General features: G+C 33.8%; 1 protein-coding gene across 1 annotated transcript; it reads left to right on the forward strand.

Moving 5' to 3' along the window:
- The first annotated feature begins 2,883 nt into the window (after positions 1-2,883).
- On the forward strand, positions 2,884-7,727 carry LOC149373451 (caspase-1-like). The gene is made up of 6 exons (XM_089596774.1): positions 2,884-3,636; positions 5,746-5,825; positions 5,901-6,136; positions 6,199-6,371; positions 7,050-7,176; positions 7,243-7,727. Exons 1-6 carry the CDS (start codon positions 3,298-3,300, stop codon positions 7,467-7,469), a joined length of 1,182 nt encoding a protein of 393 aa, XP_089452900.1. The 5' UTR covers positions 2,884-3,297; the 3' UTR covers positions 7,470-7,727.
- The last annotated feature ends 4,887 nt before the right edge of the window (positions 7,728-12,614 follow it).

Raw genomic sequence — 12,614 nt, forward strand, 5'->3', positions numbered from 1 at the left:
TAAAAATTATCATCGAGTATCACCTTCACGACGAAATGCTTCTCGTAATTCAAAACAATAAATATACAACGCATGCCGTATAGTTGCGACCGGATATTTTATATTTAGGTCATCGTCGATGGTGTTGTCGGCCAGTCAAGCGCCGATGCTTGAATACAAACACTTGTATAAAAAGTAAGCATACGTACGAGAAATAGAAGAAAACAAGACTGTGTCATTATGGCAACGTCGCATTCGGGTAAAACCGCGGGATCGGTAACAAGCCAGCGACAAAAGTATAGAGGTATTGTGTATACGTAGTGCATCAAATGCATGCACATTAATATACGACTCGTATATTGAATGTACTCATTAAAGGATGATGCATCGATAATCTATTATACTGAAATATCTCTACGAGGGTTTTTTTTATTTTAATCTCGTCTCTCTCAAATATCTTTGTATGATTATAATTGCAGTATGTACAAAACGTGTAAATATGATTTGCGATTCGTACCTCAATATTAACGCTCTTTTCCAAGTAATAATCTACCAATTCTTGTCCAGAAAGAGGCATTTATTAATGAATCTTAAATAAAATTTTATTCAAATGTATGCTACTGAAACCCTTAGCAGTAATATTCCAGATTGAAATCATAATGTTGTCTTTACGTAACTTGGCACACAGGTAAATTAATGTGTAATGAGGATCTTGAATAATTTTTGTAAGGCTAGGGTTTTTAAGGAGCAAAATATTAATTTTGATTGATTTTTATACTTTCATATTCTTCTTCTATTCTTAAATGATGAAAAAATGTTGACAATATTTTTATGTGTGATATAAAAATATCTGCACATATCATATTATTTAATTTTTTTCAATCAAGGCTATCTGTGAGAGAAAATTTATAAGCCTAGACATTACTATTTTTTCATAGGTTATGATTTTACACGAGTGTGAGAAAGACAGGCAGCATACCAAACTATAGAACGTGCTACATTAACTGTAGCAAGGGATGCAAATATCTCAACTCTTTTGAAGTGCAGATTTAGAAAAAGTATACTTCTCACTGTCCTTCTATCTTTATTTCTATATTAAGGCTGACATAGTCAATTATGTGAGATAAGTTTATCACCATCCTACTTCCTTAAAATTCCTTCAAACAGCAGTTAAATTTATATCAGTATTCCCTCTTATCTCGACATCCTTCAAACTTCTAAAGGCTAAAATATCGCCTTACACACTGAGAAATATGAGCTCTGCCAAACATATAATCTTACTTTTGCAAGTTTTCAGTCGAAATACAATGACCATCAACTCATTATAAAACGTTTTATTTATCAGGTTATACTTTTAATGTTAAAATAATTGTGAAAAATAATGTAAATAAAAGTACTTAATTATAGTAAACAGAAAGTATTAAAATGCAGACGCACAGCTGTGGTGTAAGATTTCTGGTGTGTCGTCATAAAAAAAAAAAAAAACAAAAAAAAAATTGTTTTTTAATTGAAAAACCAAGTCACGTATCTTGAACTCTCAACAGTTCTTTTTTTTATATTACTTCGCCTTATTTTTCCTAAAACTATCCTAACATCATTTTTCCTCTTCGCATCACTTCGAAGTAACCTGTTGTACCGGACGCTCATTCCTACTTACATAACATACGTAATCGGTATGAGATGGACCAAAACACGCCTAAACAGCTCAGATTCCCTTTTTAAAACTTCGACAACGCTGTACGTACAACTTGGCTTTCTCCTCTTTTTTTTTCTATACATTTACCTCTATAACACCGCTACATTGAATATCCGTGTATATGAACCATTCTACGAAAAATGCAGTATTAAAAAACATGAAGTGAAGTTTTTCAAGATTTGGGATGTTGAGAATTTTTTATTATATTTTTCCAAGTTACGTGGAGTCCAAATGAACAAACTTGATACTTTTAAGTACAGCTCTATTGACTCCATTTTTGAAAACTTATGTTAATTTGAATGCATTTCTTCAAAAAAATGACAATTTCGTTCAAATTCATTGGCCATTATCGTAATATTAATTAAATTGTCATTTTACAGCCCCAAAAGAAAATTTTGTATCCCCAAGTTGTGAGTTTACTACATATTTTTTTATTATTCACCCCCTCCCCTATTCATACATACTAATCAGAATTTCGGTAATGCCTGAGACGGTAATGGCTGAGAATAACTCCAATGATGCTAGCTATGGTAAATATATAATATACGTTTGAATTTCGAGTAAAAAAAAAATTAACAACATGTAGTCATAAAAAAAAAATAAATAAAAAATTGATCCAACAAAAGCATTTGCCGAAGCAGGAAATTTTTTCGTTTTTGTTTCATCGAAAAATCATGAAAAAAAAATACCGATTTTCTGACTATGTGAAATGATTTTCGAAGGAGTTTTCGTGAACTGGTCCATATACGTAAGCGACAGCATGAGTCATCACGCAGAGCGACTTGTTGCCGAGCGAAGAAGAGTTGAAAAGGAAGGAGGAAAAGAAAATAGCGGCATCGACTGGGCGCGCGTCTGGGGCTCTCTCTCGACGTGGACACGCGCGCCCGTATCCTTTCGCTACAGGCGCGAAAATCTTTTTTCCCCGCGACGATTGCTCCCGCGCCCATGAACTGCTGCATCATTTTTTTTTACAACCAAGCATCACTAAATATTATGCGAGTGGCTGTGGGGCTTCTGGAATATTCACATACACGTAAAAGAAGAATGTGAGATGGAGAAGGAGAGGATGAAGATGATCAGCGAGCAGTGCGGTCCCCACTCCCTCTCTCAACCGAGCACTTTCACATGTATCTTCGTCTCTCTCCCTCTACACCCCCGCTATTCGTATTTCGTGTCTGAACACGTTTAGTTACAGTCGTGCAGCCAAACGGGACAGACGAGGGTTTTAAATCGTCGCGGTGGTGCAAGGTGCATCGCTGCAAGGCGTACTTACCAGTGGAAAAAATCGTTCAGTTGCCCTCGGGCAGTCGGTCGGGTCGGACGTGTCCTTAAATCGTGTAGTCTTGCTGGATGATTGCGGAGTGAGTTCAGTGTTCATTTGCTCTCGAGCGGTCAAGCGATACGGACGTACCTTTTAAAATCGTGAGCCGGGCAAAGGGATTCCAGTCGTAGTCGAGCGGTCGGGTGGACCGGACGTGGTCTCCTTAAATCGTAATTAGTGCAAGCCGTGTGCAACGGGGATCTTTTCTCAACAATTCACAGTCTCGCCGAGTAATAAACGTAAGTACGAAATTTTAGTTTCGGAGCGCAGAGACGCGAGATCGGTAATACCTGCTAGTAGTATGGATCGTCTGTGGAATGTCCTGGACTATCTTGGCGCCGGAGCAACTCTGATGCGCTGCTGCTGCTGCTTAATGCGCCCCGACGAGGAGAGATTATTAGCATTAGAGCAGGCGATAGGAGTATCGGGGCAACCATCACCGTCGTCCTCCTCATCATCCAATTCGTCGGTTAACGAGCGTCTTGACAGACTGGAGCACATCATGGAAAAAACTCGGTGCCAAATGACGCGGATGAAGAAGCTTATTGATGAAAATACAGAGGATATTCTGATGATAAGACGAGTCACCGACAATGTCTCTTACTCGCCCGTCTACGTACCAGAGCACAGGGAATCATTAGTACGATATTTCTTTCGTATACCTATATAATACACGGTTATGGCAATGGGGATGATTGTCCTTTAAAAAAAAAATGGTCTCTGTGCAACGACATTGGTTGATTTTTTTCAGAAATTTGTTTCATTTTTGTTTGTATTTTTGTTGTTTTTTTAAACCCGTCATTTAGAAAGTGAATGAGTCCAAGATAAAGGGAGTTTAAGAAGACTAGAGCGCGCATCGATGAAAGGGGTCGTTAAAAGTGAATATGGTACAACTCTAATAATTTCTAGTACAGGTACTCTGCTGATTTTTTTTCCATAAATTCTTATAGCTTGTGCTATCCCACAAAATGCCGGATTCAAAAACTTTTCTTCTAATTATTTCGATGTTACGTGATATACATTAATTCTATCGAAGTTTAGAATGTTTGTGCAATGTAAAAAAATAATTAAATTTTTTGTGGGATGCTCAAAATACAAAATTGGCTGAAACTTGGGTCCAAGCTTTTTAATTCACCAAAAGTTTTGAGACCTTTAAGAGGCGTTGAGATGAAGAGCTCTAAGGTTTGATTTTTTTTTTTTTTTTTTTTTTTTTTTTTTTTTTTTTTTTTTTTTTTTCTTTAATGTGAACTGACTAAGTTTACTTCCTATTACAAATACATTTTCTTGTTTCGATTTGAAAAAATTGACTTATCAAACCTTAAAGTTCTACTCAGTCTCAAAAGTTTCAGTTAAGTTCATATTAAAATTAAAATGTTTTTTCATTACTGGATTAATCTCTGACCGCCACAAGTAAAGTCTTCTTCGCGATTACTGCTTCTATTTAATATATTTTGATATTTACGAGATTTATGTTAGTCTACTCCATTTTGTACTACACAGTCGAGTATACGAGTTACTGTGCTGAGAAAGACAATTCAAAATGGCGGTAAGGGAAGCCAGGTGCACAGTGGTCCAAGATATCATCGAAGACATGAAAATAATATAGATTGAAGTTTTGTCTTTAACTTAATTTTATTTTATTCTTTTTTCTAAACAATTTAAGGTTCCTTAGAAATGAAACAAATAATTTAACGTATTTTACTTAAATTATTACTATTTTGAAAAAAATATTTTAGCTTCGAAATGTTTACATCTTTAAACATATTTACGTGTAAATGTATCAATTAATATATAAATTGTCTGCAAGTATCGATATGTAAACACGTACATACACTGAACAAAATCAGGTATATCTTCATTGTGATGAGCAATGCAAGAGATGCTGTGTGTATGTAGTGCGTGTGTGTGCAGTTGGTGCACCAGTTTTATTGGACGAATAGATCATGCCAAATCGGCACAGCGAGTGCACCGAGGCATGAGTCGAACTCCACAAAGCACAGGGCGCACCAATCCAGTGCAACTCTTTTTGCGACCTGCACTGATCCAGCGCGACGTTAGTGCCCAAAACTCTGACTGCTATATCATTTTGGTGCCGCTAACAATTATACAGGGTCCAAACTAGATTTTTTTCAATGCGTGTATACATTTTAGGCTTACATATTTATATTTATGTATATTATAATATTATTTTTTTTGTTGTTAATCAAACTGTAAACATCGTAAAAAATTTTTTCGTGAGATTTACATCTTTGAATTTTACGTAAAAAAAATCTTTATGGATGAAAGAACAAAGTACAATCAAATAAAAGCATAACTTTTATCGTTTTTTTTTTTTTTTTTTTTTTTTTTTTTTTTTTTTTTTTTTTTTTTTTTTTTTTTTCATGTTTTCGAACCACTGTGCCATATTGGCGAAATTTTTTTTCTTCCAAACTAATAAACCAACGTGTATGTTTTATTGTGCATTTAAAAACTAGGGAATTTTTAACCTTAACAACTTCCAAAAACGTGTTCGCATAAGTAATATTTTTCTCTCAATACGAATTCAATGAGGTTCCAAGTCGTATTATTCAGATTTAACTTGTAAGTAAATTTAATTCTATGATAATGTTTGTTTTTTTGTTTTTTTTGAGCTCGTTTCATCAATAAATATACTTGTATATATCATTGTGATACACATTCATTGAGTTCTGTGCACATTATGTATAAAATTATATTTCTTAAAATTGATTCTGGAATTAATATTTTGCAGCCTCCAGCTATTTTTGAAAAAGAACATGAGAATACTGCCGAAGCATCCAATATTCAAGATAATAGGCCACAAACAGAAAGGTAACATGATATTTTCTAAACTATTTAGTATACTCAGACAGTAAACAATAATTTGTTTATTTTTGTGATTTCAAGTTCTACCACAATTGATAACCTTAAAAATTATTCATTCAAATATAATATGGATCACGTTAATCAAGGAGAGTGCATCATATTTGCTCATCAGTTTTTTGATAACAAAGAACTGAAGGAACGTAAATGTGTTGAAGATGAGATAAAAACGATAACAACAACTATGGTGTCAAAAGGGTTTAACGTAACTACATGTAGAAATTACACTGTTGAAGAAATAAAGAGTACCGTAAAAAAATGTAAGTTACTTAAATCTCTCTGGTATTGAAATGTGTTTATTTTATTCTTGTTTTTGTTTCAGTAAAACGAAAGAATTACTCTAACGATGATTGCATTTGCTTCTTTATATTATCACATGGTAGCGAAAGAGGATTTATTTATGCAAAGGATGAAAATTACAACATAAGCTATTTTGAGAAACATTTCTCTAAAGTTCAAACATTATTGAATAAACCGAAACTTATATTTATCCAGGTTAGACTCTTATACAAATCTAAAAAAATTATTTAATACAATGACTTATCCACCCATTTTTGAAAATTTCATATTTCGCTGCTTTTCGTTTATGTAATGCTCACTTGTTTGTTGACAATTATTCATTATAGTTGGAAAAAACTATAGCTACTTTACTTTGAAAATAGTATTTTAGCCACAATTAACCCGTAATTTTTCAATAAAATTTTAATAACTGAATATATATGTTCTGCCGTTACCAACTTGCCACTTTGTGTTGTGTCAAAAAATTCCGAATGAATTTTTCTGTTAGGTATAGCTTTTTTTTTTTAAATAAACATGAAAACAGTCCCTATATCGAGAAAGTTACAATTCGAAGAGAGAATATGAAGGCTCTTAAAATTTATCCTATAACTTTTTACTTCCGAAATAAGGCATTTGTTAATTTGCGAGTTTCTCTTAGATACTATTTCATTCATCTCTACCTATTACTTAAATCGAATTTTAAAAGAAAATTTCAATTCTTTTTACGGTTTAAAATAGGAATCTTCAAAAAGATACTTTAAGCCGGTACTGTAGAGCATGTGCTTGGTATGGTGTATAAAACGCTAAAACTATAATTTCATTAATCAATAAAGCAAGTTGAAACTTGTATTTTTGGCAGAATTTTTCTAATTAATTGGTGTATAAATTTTTCAGGCTTGTAGAGGAGAGTTGGTTGACAAGGGTGTAAATGTTCGAGCACAAGATAAGGTTGATCGCGTTGTGTCTCAAGATAAAATCCCTCAAACGGCAGATTTTTTTATAGCTAACAGTACAGCTCCAGGTAAAATCATATTACATCTTTACTTGTAAGAATATTCATGTAGAACATAACTATGTCGTATTTTAGGTTATGTATCATTCCAACAATGGTTTATTCCAACATTAAGTAAAACTCTAGATTTATACGGTGAAACTGAAGACTTAAATTCAATCCTGGATATAGTGAAAAACACACTGTCAAGATATAAAAGCGAAAGTCCAGGTGATAGAGACTACGATGCAGGAAGACAAATACCATCCATACGATCAACCCTGCGTGGAAAAGTTTATTTAAAAAAAAAACGTACGCTATAACTTAAGGTTAAAAGATCGAACCAGGATTGTGCTTCTATAAGTATCTTCGAGTACGTCGGAAAACCGGAAAAGTTAACAATTAAACTACAAAATTATAATATTTGTTTGTAGGTGAATATACATGATATGTATGCTGAAATCTCTAAAATTATTAACAATCGTCAACTACCATGAGATTACATGATAAGATGAACAAATCGATGACGATTTTATTATAAAAATGTTATACAACATATCAATAAAAATTATCGCCTTCATTGTAGGTTTTAAGTGAAAATTTTTATTGATTACATTTTGCCAATGTCTAATGGTTTCAAAAATAATTTACTCTTTAAAAAAAATTGGTTCTCTTCAATGTGAACATTTATGTAGATCACTTATAAAGAAAGAAAGAAAGAAAAAAAAAAAAAAAAAAAAAATTTGACCAATGAACATATGGCGTCAGAAATAGACGATTCTTATTCAAACAATATCTATTGAATAAATGCTGTTACAGATACAATTCAAGCAATTTTTTTACTAGTAACTTGGAAACAGCTTGTAATAATTGATATTAGAAATGATAACTGTGACTAAAAATTCAAAGAAATAATTTATTGATGTTATTTAAAAAAATTTTTTCACCTACATTTTGGGCCCAAAAAAATGTATATCAAAAAAGGCTCATTTTAAATATATTTTCGGAATGCTACATACACGCATACATTTCAATTTTTTTATGTTCATTTATTAAATACCGTATTGGATGTTTACGTATACAAGAATTTGTGATAGATAAATAAGATTAACTTATTTATTATAAAATAATAAATGAATGCTGCCATTACATGACGTTATGAGTTTTTAAAAATGAATTATAAAATAATTCAAAGTGTTAATAACAATTTTTATACGAGTTTTTTAAAAGAACAGCTATTAAATGTGTATTTTAAAGTTAATTTTAGTAAAAAAATGAATTTTTACATTAGAAAATCTCGTACTTACAATTATGATTTTTTTATTGTTATAAAAAATTTATATTTATGTTGTACATAAATTAATTGTATTATAAATTTTCAAATCGAAAATAGCATGCTCAGCGTTTTAATCTGCTCTATAGAATTTCAAGTGCACATGTTGGAAATTAGACAATTATACCTTATAATTTTTAATATTTTTTATATTTTTATCAAATTTTTAAGAACGCAAATATCATTAGTTACTTTTACTGTAACTATTTAACAATTATTTTTTATCAATTAACAGCGAATGTTTAAATTTATTTTTGAAAACAATGTATGAATTATAGTTTTTTTTGTAAGTATTGTAGTTTGTACACAATAAAAACAATAAATTTTTTGTACTTCATTACCTAAAAAATTTGTTTTTATTTACTATTTTTTTATCTTATTTATTTTCTTCGATAACAATTATTTTAGAAATGGATCAACTATATGCTATCTATACACCTATACTTTAGATATGACTACAAATTCTTTGTTAATAAACATTTTATACGATCAAAGATATTTTTACTATTTATTAACCTTAGTAAATAAATAATAATTTATAACACTCAATAAATTTGTCCAGAGTCCGGTGATTAGATATTCTAGGGCACTTGAAACTAACTTTTTTTTATAAAAAATGCGTGTTATAATACATTTCGTGTATGTATCGCCCACGTTGCACGAGTTTGTTTATTTTTTCTTAGTGAACAAATTTTACTTACGTAAGTTTTCTATTTTATCAACTGTTGATGCAACAGATCAATTTATAAAGGGTAAAATCAGTTACTATACATCAGGTTATCGGTAAAATAGTTTATTCATAATTTACCTTCTATGCACATGCACGAATAAATCAATAAAGTTGAATAAAGTTTCAACAGTTACTGTCATATGAAAATTTTTCATTTATTGTTTGTTGATATACTTAACACTTAAGTGAGATGGAAAGTATGATTTCAATTAAATAATATTACTTCAAAAGATCACCTTAACAAACTGTTACTATTTTTTAATAATTTATTTTTAAAAACCTTTCAATTTAAGCGCAATACGTAACAATAACGAAAAAGTAGTTTAATATTATAAAACAATTTGTATTAATAAGTTTATTTTAATTATATTGTATGAAAGTAGTTTTTGTATTTTGTGCCCCTATTTTTTATTACTAATTTTTAGATGCTAATTCAACAATTCTAAATTATGTATTCACAATTCTAAATTGTATATTCACTTTTTGTTAATATTAGTGTTTCACAAATGCTTTTCAAATTTATTATTATACCTTCACCCTTACACTTGCCAACTCAATCAGTCTCGCATCACATTTTATTCACCATAGCACCTTATCGAAAATTTCTAAAAAGAATAAGTAAAACAAAAAAAAAGTAGGCAGTGAAAAGCAGCGAAACGACGAGAGAACACAAAGAGCAAAGCCAAATCCTGTAAGATCCGCTGGATTACGTCAAGCCTCGGCAAGCCGGGTCTGCGGCTGGTGCACCCAATGAAAATTCAATCGGGCATTCGGTTCTCTGTAATACTCTATAGTTTCTCGGGCTTCTCTGGCTCGGTGATCATCGGTATATAAGAACACTTGCGTTTTATACGGGACAGTGGTTATTTATTGTTATTATTTTTTTTTCTCATCTGGATTGCTGCCAAAAAAAGAAAGCCCTAGCTCTCACGTCCTTCAGTTTACGGGATTTTCGTAGCTACGCAGGAGCTAAGACGCGAATGTTCAGATTTTTCAGGACCTACGCGGAAAATCGTGTGCCAGAAGATAAAACTAACTTGTCACCAATAAAACGAAACGCTACGTCACATTTTACTCTAGTTTAAATGACTTCATGATAATACAAATATTTTTAAATCATTGTAAAGGTCTTGATCAACGAAATCACGAAACCACGTATGAATGCTTTGTTACAAGCAAACATTCTAATTCATAAAAAAAAAAAAAAAAAAAAAAAACTCAAGTATCGATTAACAACCAAAACCTAGGATGGAAAAAAGTCACAAGCCTAACAAAAAAAAAAAATTCAATCCCAAAGTATCAATAGACCCTTAACAGAGGCCGTAAACGAACTTTCAGGACACATCACGTGAAAAGCCGCAAAATCGATTTTCCGGAAAACCCGCGTGCAGCGCTCCTCTTTCAAAAGCCACGGGGAGAGAGAAGAAAGGGGAGCGGGAACAGAAGTAGAAGAAGAAGGGGAGTGAGGGAGAGACCAAGGGAAACCGAAGGCAAACACAGCTGAAGATCACTCCAGATCTCTTTCTCTTTCTTTCTCCCAGTAGTGAAAATTCACTCCAATTAGAGTGCAAACATCGTCACCCCGAGGAAAAAAAAAAAAAAAAAAAGAAGAAGAAACCCCCTCTTTCAGGAACACACAGCGGAGGACAATATGCGGGTTATTTCGGAGGCTGCCAGAACTGTTGAATAAAGTTCTATATGCGCATCATACAAAGGTAACACCGAGGTAACACACGGTTGGTCAGAACGTGTATTCTCTCCACTGTCACACGTGGTGTATTCCAAATCGCTATCGAGACTCGAGGCAAAAAATTCCAAATCTACTTGTTCATATATGTAAGTCATGGTTACACATCTCTAAGTACGAGAAAACAGCCCCCTCTCGGAACTGGGATGAAAAAACTCCATAGCACCCGGTAATACCATCGAGGAAGTAAAAGCTCGCACACACGAAACCCACACCAGCATATACCGCGTTCGTCCCACGCAAGCCGGTAGATATACATATACATAAGCAGCATCTCGTGAGCGATTATGAACGCAGCTCGAGAGCGAAAGAGATGTGCGCGGAGGGGTTGCCAGTAGTAGCACCGTGAGTTTGCGCGGCTTCGATCAATACGCCGAAAAGAGAGGAGCGCAACACGGAGCCCCCGCACGTGGACCTGCTGGCAGCTTCCTTCATCCCCCTCGCGAGAGACGAGCTTTTCTCTCTCCCTCGACCCACCCCGATAACGACAGAGAGAGAGAGAGAGAGAGAGAAAGCAAAGCCATCCACTAAGGAGGGGTAGCCACCATCGTATAGTAGTCGCGCGCACGGGGAGAGAAAGGTGCTCCTCTCCACGGGCCGGATGCTGGATGGATGCGGTGCTAGTAACGCGCCGCTCGCCGTACACGTAGCGGCAGCTTCTCCGTATCTTCTCCTCCGTGTGCGCGTACGCCCGGCTAGCAACCCTCTCCTCTGGTAGTAGCAGCAGCAGCAGCGGCTATCCACCCTCTCTGTCTCACATGTACGGGTTGCGTTGGGACCTTCGGGTCGAAGGTTGACTGTGCGAGGTGATTTTTCTTGTTTACTGGATATCTCGGCAACGCGGTATTTTCATGCTGCACATTTTTACCAACCCCTGCCAGTTGAGTTTCTTGGTATGTGCGCGGAGACGCGCCCACGCGCTCAAGGTCCCGAGTATAAGTTCGTGTGTACACTGTACGCGTGTTTTTGCATTACACGAGCTTGTACAGCCCTAATACAGAGAAGGACGGGGAGGACGCTGTGCAGGTTGCTCTCCCCTCGCGACTGCTGCCGGTAGTATTTTTTTTTTTTTTTTTTACTCTCTTACTTTGGTGGAATTTACGCGATCTAGTTGACGACGCTGTGCAAATGCATGAGTTTCGGGGAACTCGTGTGTTATTGTTTTCGGATGAGGTCTTGGAGGTAATTGGTGAGTTTTTTGTTTTGGATCGTTTTTCAATTATTACATTGGGGTCAAGTATTATGCTTTTGTGGCGCATGTAAGATATCGTGAATAAGTTATTTATTGGAAAATGGGTATTATGTGATTTAAGGTTTTTTTTTTTTTTTTTTTTTTTTTTTTTTTTTTTTTTCTGGTGAAAAAACTGAAATTTTTCATGTTTCAAAGTACCCCGATAGTTGGATTAATCAAATAGTGTAGTAAATGTACTCGTGTTTCAAAGAAGTCAGCAAAGAGATGAAATCACGTGGTAAAACAACAAATTGAATGAGCAAAACTAAGCTTGCACTGAATAAGGACGTATTTTTAATGTTCATACTCAAGCTCACGATAAATTTTAACCAACTATTCTATTGATTTTTTTTTCAAATTCATTTGTCATCACATAAAAATATATATTCAGTATTAAAGTTATTTTTTACGTGACGTTAAAAATTAA

Source organism: Copidosoma floridanum, unplaced genomic scaffold, assembly GCF_036245765.1.
Source record: "Copidosoma floridanum isolate Cflo_tuat_1 unplaced genomic scaffold, Cflo_Japanese_pri ptg000030l, whole genome shotgun sequence".
Lineage (NCBI taxonomy): Eukaryota > Metazoa > Arthropoda > Insecta > Hymenoptera > Encyrtidae > Copidosoma > Copidosoma floridanum.